This window comes from Melospiza melodia, chromosome 24, assembly GCF_035770615.1.
Source record: "Melospiza melodia melodia isolate bMelMel2 chromosome 24, bMelMel2.pri, whole genome shotgun sequence".
NCBI lineage: Eukaryota > Metazoa > Chordata > Aves > Passeriformes > Passerellidae > Melospiza > Melospiza melodia.
The window spans coordinates 10,011,671-10,031,424 of NC_086217.1; the positions used below are offsets into that span (position 1 = coordinate 10,011,671).

Sequence of the window (19,754 nt, forward strand, 5' to 3'; positions counted from 1 at the left end):
CTTTCTGCTTCCTCCTGTCATTACTAACAGGGAAAGACTCAGTGAGAAGCCATCAGTAATATCCCGTTGTCTGAGCTCTCCTCACCGCACGGATGAAGATGACCTAGGCACGTCACTGTCTGTAAGATGCTTCTCCTTTTTGTCCTAAAGCTCTGCTTTCCCTGAGTTTTATATATCCCTGTAAAGCTGTTATTTCCAGCTGTGTGGGTCATGATCCCTGTGTAAAGGTGCAGACATTTGGGAGGGAGTGATAGGGAGTGTTGAGCTTTTTTCTGATTTTTGCCAGGGTCAGGATTAAATGTGCTGGAGGGTATTTCTTGTTGGGACTCAGATGTTTATTAATTCTTATCTATGTCACAGTCTTACAAACCCTGAGTTCTACAGCACTTCACTCTAACAAAGTAAAAATGGAGCCCTGTCTCTCTTTCTATAAGGATAGACTGTCCAATTAAGAAATGACACGAATTATTTTTACTTTTAATCCAATAACCAACCACCCATGCCCTGTAATGTAGACTTTTTTATCCAATTACACAAAACCACCCAAACCCATGGAGAAGAAGGTGAAGAAGGAGCAGCCTCTGCCCTAAAACCTTCATCTTGCTTTATATATATATTACTGTATTTTAAAACCCTAAACTTTTCCACCCTGTGATATCACACACTTGTATTCAAACTGCACACCCACAATCCCAGTTCTGTCATTCCATTTTGGAAGTATCTCCACAGCCTCAGGTCAATGCAGTGTTCTCTTGGGGGTCAGTGCCTGGCAGCACAGAAATTCTCAAATTCTCAGTAACCAGGGTTCTAACCCAAACCCATGGAGAAGAAGGTGGAGAAGAAGGAGCAGCCTCCACCCTAAAACCTCCATCTTTCTTTATATATATTACTGTATTCTAAACCCTTTAACTCTGAGTTTCCCACCCTGTGATATGACACACTTCTATCAAACTCCACACCCACAATCCCAGTTCTGTCATTCCATTCTGGAAGCTTCTCCAGGGCCTCAGGTCAGTGCAGTGTTCTCCTGGGGGTCAGTGCCTGGCAGCACAGAAAATCTCAAATTCTCAGTAAGCAGGGTTCCAACAAGGGAGGACTAAAGCTCATCAAAATCTGTCCTCTGCAGTGCAGGGGAAAAGAATTTCTTGTAGGATGCTGAGTTCATCCTGATGCTTGACCTCTGTTTAGTGTTGTGTGTTCAGTGTCTGCTGCATTGTTTTCCCCAGGCTTGGCAACGTGCCTGCATTGACATCATCTTGTATTTTGCAATACCAGATTAAAGAAAGCTGCAGAGATGCCTCTGGCTCTGTTCAGTGATGGTTGACCTCTGAAAGAGTGAATTTTGGACAGTTTGTTTCATCAGACTTTCCACAAGGAGCATTTTGACTGATGAAAGGGCATTGAACAGCCTTTGTCTGAAACCCTTTTAGTCCAGCATATTCAATGATGTTGTTTATATAATTGCAAGCTTTGCACTGACTATTACTCCTGATAAATGTGTGATACCAAGAAATGTGCTGTTTACCTTCTAAAATGTGCTCTGTGGCCTTGCAGTGTCCTTCACCACACCTAGAGCAGCCCTCACCCCTCTGAACACTGAATTTCCTGTTTGTTCCTCCAGCTCTGCCCACGCTTCATTTTTGATTCTATCACAGGAACAGTTTAGAAAGATTGCAGCTGGGCACAGTTGAGGATTTGTGAGGACATGAAGTGCAAATAGGATAAACTGGAAGCTCCTTTCTGAGGAAATTTGTGTTCTGCTGTGCATCTGGAAGAGAGGATTAGCAAGGGGATGGTTTATCAGGGCAGGTTACAGGTGCTCAGTGGGCAGAAATCAGTGTCTGTGCTCTGGGCTCTGATTGCTGGCAATGTATTTATGTGTGTGTTGATTGTATGTATACAAATGGAATTTAAATACAGAAATGCCATCATTAAAAATAAAACCACATGCTGGCTTTACTACATGTCTCCTTATTGGTTTCCTGTTTATTTTACTTCATGAAATATTTCTTATGGAAGAGTTATTGTAAAAAAAATTATATTCCTCAGCTTAAACCTGGTTTTGGAGCTTTAAAGTTTTTTAGGGGAGTTTTGCTGCTTTGGTTTGTTTATTTTTAATATTTTTTTTGCCGTTATTGCTGGCTCTGCTGCAGCTTCCAGGTCAGTGTTGGACAAATCCCTGCACTTCATTGATCTTCAGCTCCATATTCTGGATTCTCCTGTGATTGCAGCTCTAAAAGGGCCTTTAAGTGAACCAGTCCCCTCTTGCTTTGCCAGTTTGATAATGTTTGGCTGGCTGGAACAAACAATACCTTGTCCCATTGTCAGGGATGTTCTGGGGTTTTACAGATGTTGTGGCATGGTTCAGGCTCAGGTAGAGGAGCAGGGAGACTTTTAAGAAACATTTAAGAAACATTAAGAGCTGCCTCAACCTATTGTTGATTAACAGCAGCCCAAGCTCTGCTCACTGGCTGCTTGTGACAAATGAGATTTAAAGAAAAGGTGCTGGCAGGCCCATACACAAATGAGACAAAGTAATTCAGGATTCAGTGTTGTTTTTTAAATACCTGGGCCAAGGAAAATGTTCTGTACCAGCTTTCCCTGTTACATCCATTAAATGTTGGTAGTTGTTGTTAATCCAGAGGAAAAATTTTTCTTCTGAGGGGCAGTTCCCTGGTAATTCCTGCAGCAGCAGTGACCCAGCCCTGGCTGGGTGCTGGAAATCAGAGAAGAGCCTTGAGCTGCTCTGTCCTCTGCTTTGACAACCATCCCTGCCTTGGTTTCCTTCCATTTTAAATCTGCTTTTTTATTTGGAGGCCGATCAGGTGATCCCTGAAGTCTGCATTAGCCCCAGAAGGCATTTTGGAGATGAATAGATGCCTGCAAATGGAGTATTTTGGGTCTTTTAGTAAATTCACCCTCTACAAAGGAGACTATTGCTTTGGAAATAAATAAAGAACATTAAAGTGGAGAGCCAGGCTAATTTATCCTCTGAGCTGCTTGCTCAGCCCAGTATCCTCTGGAAACTGAGCTGTCAGAAGTACTGTGACACTATTAGGAAGTGCAGTGTAGCTACGGCCAAGTCAATGAGAAGTTTAATTTTAAATTAAAAAAATTCATTGCCAACAACTCTGATATTTTCCTTGACTTCTTTTATGTTCCAGGATGATCAACACAAAAGAAAGTTTTCATTTGATGATGATGACCTGGAAGCACGGCTCAATAGTTGGAATCTTGGGGTAAAATAAACTGAGTACTTTACTTATTTATTAACTTACAATGGGAACTTGTCAGTAGTGTAGTTTGCTTTCTGAGCATAGCCAGCAAAACTTTGTGGGAATCTTTTAGAGATGAGTTGCTAAGGCTTGGAAAGGCTATTTATGAATGTATGAGAAGAAAACATTGAAATTTTAAGTAATAATAATCTTTACAATTTAATATGGTTACTCATAAATCAGGCCAAATAATGGCTGCTGGTCAAAACCAAGAGTCTTACTCTGGTAGAAATTCAGAATAATTCTTGATGACTCTGCAATATTACTTTTTATTTATACTTGTATAAATGAAAGAAGAGTTTGGCTTTCTGTGCTTATTTTTTTTTAACCAAAGCAGAATTTATAAGTCATTAGTACAATTCAGGTTTTTTTTGTCAGTGTGCCTCCTTTTTAAAGTATTCAGGAGGCTTTTCTGTGTATTCACCTCTTTCTTTCCCTTTTAATGATTCAAATTTATTACTCTTATAAGACTTTATTCCCTTGGTTGTATTTTCTGTGGTGTTAGTCCATGATAGTTCTAAGGAGACAATGAAGCACCTCTTCTCTATAGTTGTATTTTAATGTATTTTTTCTGTTGAGTTGTTTTGTCTTTTTTGTAACCCTTTCGCTTGTACCACCAAATCTTTAACCTATTTCATTGGAATTAATATCCTTACAGCAATTTAGTTTTATTAAGATCACTTTGATTTTAAGAGGGAGGTTTCTTCTTTCTCTTCTTCCTTATTTTGGCTTATTCTCATAGGTTGAAAGCTCACAGAGTTGCAGCCAAAGTTAGGAGTGATGAGAGAGAGTTTAATGAAATAGTTCAGCCTTGTTTTTTGAAAAATAATCACATATTTTCATGTTGTCATTTTAATCACTGCCAAATGATCCTTATTCTTCCTGCACTATTGCCAGTCTGGAGGGATATGACAGCATTTAAAAATCTTGCCTATTTCACCCCAGGTTTTTCATGGATGGCCAAGTTCTCCTCAGTGCAATCAGAAATGATAACAGAGAATATTAATGGTTTTCTGTCCTTCTTGGTGTTTCTCTGGCTTTTTCCAAGCTGAGGGTGGAGATGGATGAAAGTGTCAGCATTGTGCAGGTGCCTGAAACAAAGATGCCATCACTTGCAGATTTGGAATATTTGGGCTGTATTTATCCATTGAAAATAGGAGCAGAAAGCTGTAATACCTTGAGCTTTCAAAGCTGCTTTGAGGGGGAAAACTTGCTCATGGCCATTTACAAATTACACCAACTGATGCTGACAAAGGATCTCTTTATATCCTGCATTTTTCTATCAGTGTCAATCTGCCTGCCTGCTTATCTCTTATCTCTGTCGTTTTATTTGTATTTTATTTCTTCCCCTAATTGAAATTCCAGTTTGCAATCGTGTTGTGCTGATAATGGCTGGTTATTAAAGTGTGATGATCCTCTGCTGATACAGGAGCTCCCTTGGATAACAAATTGGCTACCGTGGCACATAAATCAGGTTTTCAAGTCTCCTCTCCAGGGATGGTAATTAAAGAAGTCGCTCATGAGAGACTTTGATTGCCTGATAAGACTTGTTGGGAGTTACCTGACAAAGGGGATTGGAGGTTGTAAAGGAGAGGTCTGTGAGGGCTTGTGCTGAGCAGCATTTCCCTGCTGTGGATCACGGCCTCCAGTGGCTTCTGAAAGGGTCAGGAAGTTTTAAGTGCAGTGTCACACTTAGAGAACATGTCAGTGCTAAAAATAAAAAGCCCCACTAAATGATCCCTTGGAATCTGTGAGGTTTGAGTGTCAGATGTGGCTGCTGTTATTTGCAAGCATTTAAATTGCCATGGGAGCATCTTGCTGTCCTTTAATTGCTACTCCCAGCTGCAAAACGTTTGGGAAACTTAATTTACAGTGATCCCACCTGAGATACAGGAGACCCTTGACCCAAAAAATACTTCAGTAGTGGGGGAAGATGGGAAGGGAGATACAGAGTGGCTTTCACTTTGAGCTGCCCGGGCTAAAGAAGAGTTGTTTTGAAAAGCTTTTGAAACTTTCTTTGGTTATCCAAGGATTTTTGACAGTAAGAATCTGTGTCATTTTAGGAAACTTGTGAGTATTTCAGGCAGGTTTATATAGAGACCATGCTTTTATCCAAGAATCTGCAAATACCCAGCTAGGTGAGACAATCCTGGTGTCTTCCAGCTGTGAGGTATTGCTGAGCATTCACTGCTCCAGCCTGGGGTTGAAATGACCAGTTATAAATTGTTATAATTTTTTACTGTTATCTTTCAGCCTTCTTCTTCTTTAATATATTTTAAATTTCCTCTTCTTCAAAGCTCTTGTATTTTTAACACATTCTGGATGTGTTTTCAGTTTTTATGATATACCCACATCAGTGATTGAGATTTTATTTTTTTTAATATTAAAAACACTGTGGAAAGTTTTGGGAAATGCTTTTATGACTTTTCTACTAAGCTGAGAGGTCAAATCTGGAGGCTTCAGATATTTGTTCTTAATAATAACATTTTCTACAGGAGAAGTAAATCTGTCGTGTTACTTTGCTGATATTGGTACTTTTTGTGAGTAATAAAAGAATTCTCCCCTTTTCCTTGCAGCATTCCTGATTATCCCTATCAAACATTTTATGATACAAGTTCTTTAGATTGTAATCAGGCATGAGTAAATGCTTGAAAAATATAAGTTGAGTTTTGATTGTGATAAGTTTGCCTTCCATACATGGAATACTAATTTACACTCATTTTCCATATATTATAAAATGTGTTTTTCTTAGCCTGTATTGACTCTTACCTAAACTGGTGTGGGGACTGTTCTTTATCAGGTGTTCATGCCTTGAAGGTGCATTTGCAATGGGGAAAAGCAGAAATTCTTTTGTGCGGCTGTTTGAAGGGAAAAGTTTCAGGAGCAGGAGCTGAGACAAATAAATACCAATAATCTTTGGCCATGTTGTTACTTTGAATTTTTTGTCATTCTTCAGCCATCCTGAAATATAAAAAAGTAACCTGGGCTAAGGGAATGAGAAAAACTTTAAGGTCCTTTCCAGCCCAGACTTTTCTGTGATTCTGTGGTCTTGTTTTATCAACAGCTGTCATAATATTGCAGCTCTAGGGCACTTCATAACTGAAGGGAAGGTGACTATCTCCTGTTTATGTCTCAGAAATAATTAAATATCGTGAGAGATGTGTAGTGTCAGGGGAAAAACCTTGTTGGATAATGAAATTAAACTTTCTTTTTTCCTTTTCCTTTTTTTTCCTCTTTAGCTGAGCTTTTTAGATTGTAGACAAGCATAATTATTAGATAAAAAAAAATTAACTTACATAAAGAAATAGCAATGAATTAAACCCCTGCAAATTCTTACCTCACCTTTCTCTCTCTTTCATGATGCCTATGGTACAGTTTCATTTGTCACCAAATTGTAGCCAGTTTTAGGGGTGACAAAGCATCTCTTTCAAACATCCCAGGAAATTCAGCACATCATTTTAGGTGGAAAGCACACAAAGAGACTGCACCCTGGGGAAACAGCAAAGGGCTTTTTAATCAGGGAGAACACAATTTTTCATCACTGGAATTCAGCCAGGACAGGAATTAATTCTGTGATGGTTTGCAGGGGTCTGAGGATGAGGGAAGAGATGAGGATCTGACTCCATGTTTCAGAAGGCTTGATTGAATATTTTATGATATATATTATATTAAAACTCTACTAAAAGAATAGAAGAAAGGATTTCATCAGAAGGCTGGCTAAGAATAGAAAAAGAAAGAATGATAACAAAGGTTTGTGGCTCAGGCTCTCTGTCCGAGCCAGCTGTGATTGGCCATTAATTAGAAACAACCCCATGAGACCAATCACAGATGCACCTGTTGCATTCCACAGCAGCAGATAATCAATGTTTGCATTTTGTTCCTGAGGCCTCTCAGATTCTCAGGAGGAAAAATCCTAAGGAAAGGATTTTCCATAAAATATCATGGCTACATTAACTCTTTAGCTTTTCCCAGAAGTGATGTGGGGCTGGCTGGACGCTCAGTCTTGCCCAGAAGAACTTGTCCTGGGAAATGTTATTGCTTAGGAAAGGTTTGAGAAGACAGACCAAAGAAATTGTGTGGTTGGTGGCTGTGTTCTGTTCTCCTTCCTTGGAGCAAAGTGTTGTAACGCTGGGTTAAGTGATGGAGTGCAGGGAATTCCTGGGAGGCTGCAGCAGCACTGGATGCTGTGCCTGCTCTGTGTGCTTGGCTCACATCTGCCTGGCTCTTTCCAGTCTAGTTGAGCTCAACCATTTCTGCACAAGGCATTTGATTATCTTTTGTTTGGTTTCTCAGTCTGGCTGTTTACTATAAACATACCTACTGTATATGTTGTGGCCTTGGAGGGCAGCAGTGCTGGGAAAACTTTCCCACAGTGAGCTCCAAGTGATGTTGAGACTTGAAAAAATAAATTCAACTTCCATGCTGACAAACAGCCTTCATGTGCTTTAATGTCCTTCCACTAAGACTGCAACAGCAGCATTAAAGTGAACTTCCCTACAAATTATGATGTTAGATAAGAATGTCCTTACTCAAATTTCCTGAAGCTACTCAGCAGTTATTTCTGTAGGGAACATGCTGGCTGGCTGGGTTTGGTAGATTAAAGTAAGAATTTAGGGCAAGGTTCAGTTTAGTTGTTTACCATTTCAAAGTCTTAAGTGTTCTTAACTCTTTCATGTGTGTTTTTGCCATCCTTGTTTTGAAAACAATCCCATTTTGTCTTTGGTGAAGCTTAGGGGGGAATGTGCAATGAGCCTGCAGATGCAAGTGTGGGGATTTTATTCCCTGAATATTCAAATTTACCATATTCTGTGAGTGGCTGAAGTTGGACATTATTGGAGATATCCATGCCTGGAGAAACATCTTGCAAAGAGTGGAACAGGACTTTAAGGGGTAGTTTGGGACCATGACTTGAGTGTTGTCGTTGTTGTGAAATATTTACTGAGCAAAAGAGCAAAGCTTTGGTGGGAATTTCTGGACTGGACCATATTTTCAGCCTGAGGGATGGAATGTAATTGATGAGGATGAGACTTGTGGAAGTACTTAAGGCTCAAAATCGTGCTTTTCCTGCACTGTCCTTGCTTTTGGGGGAAAGCATTCCAACTTTTGTCAATGCTTTGAGTGAAGGGTTTCAACTTCACTCATTACTTGCATTGATAGCTTTAAAATTGTATAACTTATAAATATTTAATTTTGACTACTTTAGGTGTTGTGAAAAAAATAGAAATTGAAAATACTGAACTTTAAAATTATGGCTAATTTTGCTGAAATGCAGTTTTGCAATTTTATTTTTATGTACGTTTCTGCAATACTTTTTTTCAATATTGAATTTAAATAAGAAAAAAATACATATTTTAATGAAGTAGATTATCTCTGTTAAGTGATGGGGATTTCTTCATGGGGATTTGATCACCCAACACCTTCACAGCTCTGGTTTAGGAGAAAGAGAAGGTGACCATTGCACTCCTCACAAATTGAAACATGATTTCTTGTCAGACTGCCTAATAGAGCAGGGGAATCCAGAATCTTTTCTACAAAGACATTCAAAATACCATTTCTGTTAAGAAGTGGTATTTACAAATTAGAGTTCAGTTCTAGTTCAAATAAAGATGTCTTTCATGATGACATTTATTTGGTTCATACTCTTAAAAAAGCATGTGATTTACTGCTCTTCTCATGGCAGTCCTTCAGTTTCATACATATGTATTTTGGCTTGTCTTTGACCTTTTGCTTATTATTTTTAAATTTGCATGTTTCTCATAAATACAGACTTTTTTTTTTTCTTTTTTGGGGCATTCTTTATTGTGATATTCCCTCTTTAATGTGGTTTAATTTGGAGAACAAGAAGTTTTGCAGAAGACCAGCATGAAAAGAATGAATGTTGAGGCATTAAATGTTTACAGATCAGTTTAAGTGGATATAATCCACAACAAGTAACAAAGTGGGAACATTTAACTTCAAAGCACATATGGCTGCTGTTACAAAATCAAAAAATGCAAGACTTGGGCCCTACAAAGTATTAGAGACACATTTTCCTTCTTTCCCATAAACAAGTAGGATGTACCTTAGCTTTTCAGATGGTTTTGAAGTGAAGGCTGCAAACAGCTGAATGCCATGGGCAGATAACGGATTTTAATTAATTGTAAATATTTACAATATTTTTTATATTACTTTGGCTTAAAAAAGCCAAAGTAAAGGGTGATTCTGCATGAGAGGCAGAGCTTTGGGAAATCATGAGGGCTTTGAAATGTGGCTCTGCAGCCTTGTCCAGGTTCCACCAGATTTTGGTCAAGGCTTCTGCTGCTGCCACTGATCCCAAACTGGGGAGTGCCTTGAGCTTCTGGTGAGCACCTTCATCATTGGGCATGATCAGGAGTGTGAGCTGGATGGGGAAGTGGCCAAATTGAGGTGGGAGGAGGAATAGAACACCAGTGAAATGTAGGTAGCAAATCCTATTGCAGGTACAATTGTGTGGGACAAAGGAAATCGAGAATTCTTCCAGTTTGGAATTTCTGTGCCTTTTATTTCCCTCTCTCTTGATTTGCTTTTCCTTCCCCTCCACTGGATCTCCTGTGGTTGGTGCTCCAGGCTGATCCCACTCCTGTATTCCTCTCCTCACAGTCTTTCCTGTGTCCAAAATTCCTCTTTTTTGTGGCAGTGGGTGCATCCAGGATTCTTCATTCCCTGGTGGCTGCCCATGGATTTAACTGCCAAAACAGTTGTGTGAAGGAAAATTGAGTGTAACTGTTTTAGTAAACTCCCTGATAATACATAGATGATTGTTAAATTATTGGTTTCCTGATGCTTTCAGCTAATGTATTAAAATTAAAATTTTGGATAACACCATTCATTGAAATTGAATGTATGTGTTAAGTGTGAATATCTGCAATGACTTCTGGGTGAAGTATGACAACTCAACGCCACACTGAAATCCTACATCACCTTTTGGGACAGGAAATGAATAATACTGTATCAAATTGAAATTTCAGAGGGATTAAGCCTCTTTTCCACTGATAAATTCAACACACAAATTTATTTCATGCTACTGCAGAAAGTGCAAGCATTTGATATGTTTGCCATGCCTCGTAGATCAACCTAATCCTACAACTTTTTTTTTTTTTTTTTAATGTGTATTGCAATCTCATTCATATTCCAGATCTCACTGCCACATTTTACAAGATTATACCCTTGAAAGCTTTTTTTGGGCATTCTGCTTTCTCTGTGATGTGATGTTTGAGCCTCCTTGTCTGAGAAAATGAGAAAGATAGAGTTGTCTGATAGAGGAAGTGGGTTGGGAACAATGCTTTGTCTCCAGTTCTTAAAAACAGTGATTAAGAGAGCTGTTTTAATTATATAGCCATGTTAATGAATTGTTTCCTTATATTTTGTCTCTATAACTTACATGTGTGGCTATAGTTTCAATGCACCCAACTGTAATTTTTCAAAAGCACTACATTTTAATCAGTACAATCTGTAAATGTATTATAGCTTTATACTGATCTCAATGAGAATTTAGCCAACAAAGTTGGAAATCTTTTGCATAAGCCTATGTACGAAGCTGCCAAATATTTTTTGTGATATGCATTGATGGAATTTTTGCAACCACAAGAGGTGGGAGGAAAAAAAGTGCAATTTTTTGATCCAAAATTGCTGAGTAGATTTCCAACCAAATGATCTCTTTGTGAAGATTTCCTATTCCTATAAGATTTAAGAAATCTCATCTGTAGCTCTTTGAGTGATGCAGTTCCTGTGCTAAATATAGGTTAGTTATGATGTCTTGAACTAAATCAGACATTGTTGACCTGCTGATTTTTCTCTGCCTTGTTTTTCAGTTAGAAAACCCCAGATACCTGCGAGAAAAACGGGTGCCAATGACTGTGGTAGGTATTTATATTCCCTTGGTATTTCAGAAGGGCAAACAAAACTTTTATGTTATTTTTAATCATTGGTCAGGATTGATTGTACTTGGATTTACTGGTTTTGACTTCATTGGTTGTTTTGAATTTTTTTCTTCAATAGATGACACCAAAAATTGACTGTGGGCAGTGCAGCCCCTCTCGGTACCACCAGACACTGCTTCAAATGCAGGAGAAAGAGGTAGGATTCTTTTCCTTGGAAACTGGGCATTAACAAGGAAGTTATTGTGGCAGAAAATCTCATGGAAGAGAAATTTGCTGAAGTGACAGGGCTTGTCATTAAGCACTTCATGGATTTCCCAATTATTTCAGGAGTAAAAAAGACTTTCTGAACATATTTACTGGTCCTTTGAAAGAATTTTTAGTGGAGAGTTTGAATTCTAGGAATTTTCCAAATTACCTTTTAATAGAGGCAGTGAAATCTTTGATTTAGTGGGGACTTTTGTTTGCTTTATATATCCCTTTCAAGTTGAGGAGATTTTGACCTTATTTCTGATAGGATCTACATTATTTCTGTATTTGCTTCATTGAGCTCCAATCCTCTTTTGGTCATATGGGGTTTTATTTTACTTCTTTGTAACTTTGTGAATTCCTGAGATTGCTGCCCAAGCTTGGCTGTCTAATTCTCTCACCCCATGGTTTTTTGCTTTGAATATGTGTAAAAGTAAAATTTTGTGGTCATTTTTACCTTTTTCATGCTTTAAGGAAGTTGACTGCCTGAGATATTTTGTCACAAGCTGCTCATTTGATTTAAGACATTTCTTTTTTTGAAAGACAGTGAATTAATGGGCAGAAAAGGAAATTCAAGGTGCCTTAGGAAAACAATTAATAGAATCCCAAATCCAACCAACCAATCATAAAAAAACCCCACAATAAATAACCAAATCCAGCACTCTGCTCTGTCTTCAAAATTTCCGATTTCAGCCATATGCTCTTGGAAAATTGAGACAATGTACATAGTTCCTTACTATCCAGAAGGACCTAAACACACAAAGTACCCCAAATATATCTGAGTAGGGAGGAAAGGGCATCATCAGCAAAGCAGGAAAACATTCTTTCATTTCCTTGGTGTCTTGTAAGGAAACGTGGATTGGAACTGCCCTAAAGTTACTTCCATGACGATTCAGAAAACATCTTTAGCAGAGATACAGAGGAGGCTAAAATTGGTTGGCAGATGCTTCAGTTGTTAATAAAAGGATGTGTATGAAATGTTTTCTGGTGCTACCTGGCTGCTTCACTCAGTGCTCAAACAAGCAGCTGCACAATCCATGTGCCTTTCACTTTCTCTGCTCTGCTGTTGACTGTTCTTCTGGATTGACAATGTTCAAACCACCAGTGCCTTGGGATGAGGCAAGGTTTCATAAGATGTAAAAATAGCCCAAGAAATAAATAAATTGAAAGCACAGTGTTGTCATTTAAACAATATTTTCAAATTAAATAAACAGGAATCCATGCCAAGGAGCTACATAAAATACCCAGTTAATACTTTGCTAGTTCAGTGGAAAAATCCTCTAAGCCACACAGTAAAAAATCCAGGACTTTTTGCTAATGGTGCTCAACTGTGGGCTGGTTTGAACTGGAAAGGTTACAGACAGTGTTTCACAATCACCATGTGTGTGCTATTAACGAGAAAACTTAAATGTGTTTTCATCTTATTTTGTTTGTGAAGCTCAATTAGGAATAAAGTCCTTTTCATTTATAGAATGTGAATGTATTAACAGAGAAATGGTGCTGTACAAAAGGGTCCGGGGGAACAATTAACTGTTCCCAACCTCTTTGTAGTACAAGGGGAGAACATAAAATAGGATAACTGTGGGGTTTTTTGCTTTTAACCTTTAGACCTTTGTTCATAAAGCATTCCTGCACCTGTTTAGAGTCTGTAATGCTGAACACATGGCCATGAGCAGTGATAACCACATCACAGCCCTGCGAGAACGCCGATGTCATCGGGCAGCGGCTTTTAGTCAGCCCTTCCCCAAACTCTTCTGACATGGATTAAACCGTTTGGGAAATGGTCATTACTGAAAAATTGTGGGTTTAAGCAAGGGAGATGCAACCCAACAGGAATAAATCCCTGTTCAGCAGGACAGCAAAGCACGACAGATGGGGTGATTGGCCTGTCTTGATAGAAAGGGAAAATGTCCCTTTGGACTTCACCTCTGGCCATCCTGTGTCACCCAGAGCTCCACGGGGCAGGGGAGGGGGAAAGGAAAAGGCTGATTTGTGATTTTTTTCAGAAAAACAGACTCAGTGCCATTGCTAAGATACAGGTTTGGAATTCTTCTGGAATGAGAAAATAAAATCAGCTATGTTAATAAACTGATTTCTTTTAACCTTTCTCAAACAGCTAGTTTATCTGATCTATCACTTTGAGACATTCTGGTGTTTCTTTAAAGAAGTTCTCTTTCTTAATTTTTCATTTTGTCAGTCGTATTTATTCTTAGCATTTTTTCTCAATTTCCTTCTGTTTCATTATTTTGTAAGCAAAGATATTTATTTATCTTATCTCAGCAAAGGAAGTCTAAACAAATCAGAGGCATATTGGAAATAATTTTCACTTTTCAGTTGAAGGTTATACCTGGAAGAGATTTGTACTGAGTTGTATACCAGCTCTTTATTTATTTTTCAGGCAAACTGGCAAGCTCAGTGCTTTATGCAATAAATTGTGAAGCTTCATCTGTCTGGGTTAACTGAGAACATTGAGTGTTTCCAATGTTTTTGTTGACTTTATCAGTCCTGACGCTCCTCGGTTTTGATTTTTGGGAATGCAGTGATAAAGATTTTGGACACTGGAGCCACTTTTCCAGCCTCTTGTGAACTAAAGCAGCCCAGATGAAATGATCATGCAGCTGGGGGCAGGATTTTTGTGGGGAAGGCAGTGGCTGGGTTTTCAGGAGAAAATCCCTGGGACAGCTTCCAGCAGTTTGTCACATGGGATAGGTGCTGTAAGATAACAGAGAACATAGAGAATGGGGGAAAAAAAAAAGGTTTGGGTTTTTTTCCCCTGAAAATGCATCTTCAAGGATGCATTGGATGTTTGGAATTGTGGGGAAGGCAGTGGCTGGGTTTTCAGGATAACACCTGTGGGACAGCTTCTCATTTTGTCATGTGGGCAATGAGAAAAGGAGAGATGAGATAGATGCTGTAAGACAACAGAGAACACAGAGAATAGGAAAAAGAAGTTTGTTTTTTTTTTCCCCTGAAAATGCATCTTCATGGATCAAGGACCAGAAGTAAGATGAAAAACGAAGAGTGTTTTATGGGTTTATGATTCAAGAAGTCTTATCTTGAGGATGCAGCCTTTTTAAAAAGCTGTTTAGGACCTTCATCTTTGTAATCTTTATTTCTGTTTTTCTCCTTTTATTTTGGGAATGAGCACTCCCTTTTACTGCGTGACACAAATTTTGTTTATAAAGATCATCAAGCCATTTATATGGTTTTACTGCAGCAGAAGTGTTGGGATATATTTACATGGAGATGATAAAATCTGCAGTGCTGATACAGTTAAATCGTGGTCTGGCTAAAAGGGCTCTGGATTGAAGGTGTTGAAAGCAGCAGATTTACTGTGCTTCTCACTTATCTGGCAGGAGATTATAACTTGAAACAGAGCAAATTGCACGAGGGCTGTGATATGGATTTCCCCCAAGAGGGACCATACAGAGAATGTAGGGAAAGGAATGCAGGGAGGAAAGAAAGTTGTAAAACTCGGGAGGGAGAGTGAATAACACTGGCTGGTGTTAGCATGGAAAAGAGAAGGGAAAGAGCATTTGAAGATAAGAGTCCCTGCAATTAAAGGATGGTGATCAGTGGGCATTGTCCTGCTGGGTTTGACTTCTTCCTTTTAATTGTCCTGTTCCATAGTGAAGTATTTAAATACATGAAATTCATGCCAAATACGAGCAATAAATAAACCCAATATGGAGACAATATCCTAAAAAAGAGTTCTTGTAATTAAACCACTGTAAAATTAACATTATTGTGTCTTTAGCTACATCATGGATTTTATATTTTTTCCTCATTAAAAAGAAATATTTTTGTTCATATTTTCCGAGGATGGTAAAAAAAAAATATATCAGTACTGTTCTTTTGTGTAATATATTGAATTAAAAGTGTGTGCTCATGTCTGTGTGTGTCTCTAGAGTTTAAATCTTGGTGGATGGATATAGAAACATCTGTGAATGGAATCAGGAGAGCTGGATGCAGCGCAAGGAACCTCCTTAGATGTGCTGGGGCTGTTTGTGCTTTTTAATAACAGGAGGAGAGAGGTTTTGATGAACTTTCTGAAAGCAGTTGAGTGGGTCCAAAAACTGAGTCTTACAATAACTAGAGCTTCGTGTGCTGGAATTTTTTTTTCTTTTTCTCCCTCTGTTCTTCCTGTTCTCTTCCTTTGCTGTTCCCCTTCTTTTGCCATCCTGTTCACTGGGGACTGCCCAAGCCATACTCCTGCTTGCAAATGTCATGCTGATTTCCAAGGGTAAAGATTGTTAAGGTTTTTAATTCTGGTTTTGAATTGTTGTTAAGATGTAAGAACGTGTGTTCCTTACTGTTCACACAAGTGTGACCCATATGAGGGGGCAAGAAAAGGCAGATATGACATAATTATGCCTTTCATTGTGATTTTCACTTTTCTGTAACTTTTTTTTCTTGTGACAACTTGCTTCTGAGAACACTGTTTTATTTCCCCTTGAAAATATTCCGGGCAGTGACAGCAACTATTTTCTGGTTCATTTGAATTTTCTCCTTTTCTCCGCAACCCCTGTGTCTGTTTTGAATGCAGGGTGTGATTTATCTGGAGAATCCAGTTGTAAACTGATTCTCACCACTGAGCAATCGTCCTGAGCAGGAATCTGCTCGTTCATATTTAAAATCACAGCAATCCTGACTGCTGCTAACATAATTCCTGCCTGATTAATGTCCTGCTCCCAAAAACACGTGCAAGTTGTCCGTTGTGTTCCTGGTGAGGAAGTCACATCCTGCCTTGCTTTGATAACTCTTCAGAATGTAATGTAATAAACCCCAAACCTTATTTTATTGCTAGACTGGTGTGAGACACACAGTGGATGTCAAGATGAGACATGTTTTCATAAACTGGCTGCTGATTTATAATTCCTGATACCAGTCAGGCTGCTTGTGGAGATCTAGATGTACATGTACAGTTATTTATTTTTTTTTTTTTTTTGCAATAGTTTGTGAACTATGTCTTTAATTATTGCACATATGGGCTGGAGACATTGAGAAAGATCAAAGGGGTAGGTTAGCAATTCAAACTAGTGTTTTAACCAGTAGAATGTCCAGATGGTTGCCAAGCAGCTGGGAATTAATCTTTTGCTGCATGATTAATCTCTGCCTCAAAGTGTGTCTGTCTTTAAAAAAAAAAAAAGGAAGAAAGTTTGATTTCTTTTTTTTATTCTGATTTTTGATGGAGAAAAGACATTGATTAGAAAAAGTAGGTGCTGTGCACTGTTATTTCTACTGGTGTAAAGAAGGTGGGAGTACAGTTTAGTGGCTGCTTTAGGAGATCTTGAAATGAGTATAAAAAGTTCAGTAGCTGCTAAAACGCAGCATAAAAAAGAGAGGAATAACACTGAGGAGAAGTAGTCAGTGTTGGTGACTCTGTATTCAGACTCACTCACTGGGCTGGGCCCTGTGCAGAATTCCATGAAATTCTCATGTGCTGCCTTTCATTATATTCATATTTCCCTAAATCCCTCTGAAACCTCTGTGATTTCTGCATGCTCACAGATTCAGCTGGGTTCAGTTCTCAGTGCTGGCAACTGAAGATACAGCTTCTTGCATTTTTGTGCTGCCTTTTATAAAACTGCATTTAATACTGCTGTGGCTGAGCTGTCTTAATTTCCAAATATATACTGAACTGTTGTCTTAATTCCTAAACTATACTGAACTGTTTTTGGTCCTTGCTGATGTCAGTGTCTCCCACTGCTGGCAGACATTTGTTCCATGTGGAAGTGGGACCCTGCAAATAAAGCTGTTAAATAACAGGATATGTTGTAGTGCTAATATCCATGTTATGTTCATTGGCCAGAGAAAACATCCTTGAGAGCACAAATACCATTTCCACTTATTACAGTTGTTGGGATACAGAGCTGGGTGCGTTTCTCCTTCTCTCTTCTTCTTCCCACCACCCCCAGCATGGAAATCCATGAAAAATACATTGTTCTCTCTTGAAAGAGCCTAATGACATTTACATATGAATAAGAACAATTGGCCGTTCAATTATTTCTCTGTATCAAGCAAGTGTTTATTAATTTCAGTGTCATTTAAAAAGTCAGATTTTCCTTGATGGGGGAAGCTGGTAACATTTGATTTAGCACAAAACCTTAAATTTTAGTAGCTATAAGAATGGGGCAATGTCATATTAATTTTTTAATTAAGTGAATATCTAGTTTTCTATTAAAGAGTAATATGTAAAAATATTGCAACTGGAAATAGCAATTGTATTGTTTTTGAAGAGTAAAGATACAAAGAAGAGTGGATAAGTGGTGGGAATTACAAATGTTTGTTAGGTCAAATAATGCAGTCCAGATCATAAACATGGACTTTGGTGGAGGGACCTTTGAATCTGGGCAAAATGCCATGTTTATAAAGGGCCTTTTACATTCTAATTTCTGGCTGTTCCACTTGTTTAATGCTGTTTTTATTTCAGTCCATCTCTGGTTTCCTGAGCTCTTTGCAGCAGAGGCTTTCCAAGACATTTATTTCACCTCAGTCATTGCGTTGGACAAAAACATTGATGATATTCAATGCTGTAACTGGAGTGGTTAATGATGTATTGTTTCAAAATGTAGCTATAAGTTTGTTTATTTTCTGAAATGGGAAGTGCACAGTATTTTTTTCACATCTTGTAAACTGAATGCAGAGTTTTCAGCTATTCTATTTAAAAATGGAAGATTAGTTCCAATATGATTAAAGTTTACTATTGAAACTTCCCTTCAAATACATTGTTATGAAATATAATTTTTTCCTGGTTTTCACACCAGTGATTTTCTTTTAAATACTCTGAGTCTTTTTTGTAAAATGTGGAAAGTATTAATATACCTAATCTTAAAAATTTTTGAGGGTACAGTGTGATACAGAAACGACACAGTGAGATCAGACAGTTTGCTAATGATCAAGTGAAATACACTGTTCCAAATTACCTTAGTCTGAAGTCAGTGTGTATTTATAATAAATCTTGACTGTTTTGCAAGTCCAGTCTCTTCTGTCTTGGCCTTCCTGTATGGTTTAAAACACTGTATAAATTATCAATATTTATTATCTTAACCCCGCATGAGAATATTGAGTAAGCACAATTTGGTAGAAAGTTTGACTTGTTTGTTGATATTTTTGAAGAAACCTTTTTCTTCTGTGGAAATATCAAAGCTTTGTGTGCTGTGCACTGATTCCTTTTAGCAGCTGCGGAACACCAAGACAAATAACTTTTGTCGTGTACTGTAAGATATACAAGTCATTGTTCTGCATTGTTAGTTCTTACTTTGAAGTTCTCATTTATTGTTTACATCCTTCTCCCCCTTCCTCGCTTCCTCCCTCCCTCCCCCATTTATTCATAGGCTTGGAAGAAAAAAAAAAAAAAAAACCTGGCAAGCAACAAGTTCTGTTTTGTCAAATAGCCAAAACCCCCAATCTGATGGATGTTAAAGCTCTGAGATGTCCCCCTGGCCTGAGGGTGAGCCCTGGAATGGAGACAAGTGGGCAGCAGTTCAGTGATTCATATTGTTAACCCACTCATTGATTCGCTTTTAAATCAGGTATTTCAATATTTCGACAAATTTCTGTAAATGGGAACAAGATAAATGTTTGTCCTCTGTCATGAAAAAAGGAGAGATCACTTTTCCCCCATCCCCTGGAGATTTATGACAGATGAGATTGTGTCAGTTTAAGCCTGACAGTTATTAAATGTTCCTAACACCTGAGCTGTGCTGTGGGATCAGGACAGTGAAATCCCAAAACCCCATTTTCAGGTAACTATTTGCTGGTTTTGGTGGCGTTTTGTTTTTTTAAATGAGGAAGAAAGTGTGACTAGGCACATAAAAGCAGCTCTGTTGCTACCACCCTTCATGGCTTTAAATAACAGGGACAGCACAGATGTTTGACATCAGTATTGTTTACATGGCCTTAGGGTTTAATTGCCTCATTCTCTTTGTGAGGAGGATAAACAATGACAGAAATCCAAAGGAATGATGTTCAGCCAACAGCAATGGCTGCGTTTCATACATAGTTGCAAACTTCCCAACTATAGCTAAATATCTACACTTTTTTTTTTTCCTTGTCTGAATGGTAACATGCCATAAATTTCATATTCTCTGCTGCCTCCTAACTGGTGATAAAAGATATTAAAACCAATGAGCGCGAGAGCCGTAAATTGCGTTTAACAAAGTGAACGACTTAGAAAAGTTGGTTTTATCTGATTCCTCCAAAACTTGTGAAGTTCTTTGGTGCTGCTGTAGGTTATTTTGTTTCTTAATACGTGTTTAATAAATAAAGCCAAGCTGAAGTGCGTGGAAGAGCAGCACATGCAGTTACCTAGAGCTGTTCCACAGGAAATTAG

General features: G+C 38.3%; 1 protein-coding gene across 6 annotated transcripts in view; it reads left to right on the forward strand.

The window, feature by feature from the left end:
- Positions 1-19,754, forward strand: part of CEP112 (centrosomal protein 112) — a 164,234-nt gene that overhangs the window by 8,136 nt on the left and 136,344 nt on the right. For 5 of the 6 annotated variants that reach the window (XM_063175710.1, XM_063175709.1, XM_063175712.1 and 2 more), the window contains exons 5-8: positions 31-121; positions 3,165-3,239; positions 11,105-11,152; positions 11,292-11,369. In XM_063175710.1, coding sequence (XP_063031780.1) covers positions 31-121; positions 3,165-3,239; positions 11,105-11,152; positions 11,292-11,369 — 292 coding nt within the window. The remainder of the gene's footprint in view (positions 1-30; positions 122-3,164; positions 3,240-11,104; positions 11,153-11,291; positions 11,370-19,754) is intronic. The other variant, XM_063175713.1, reaches the window with a different exon arrangement.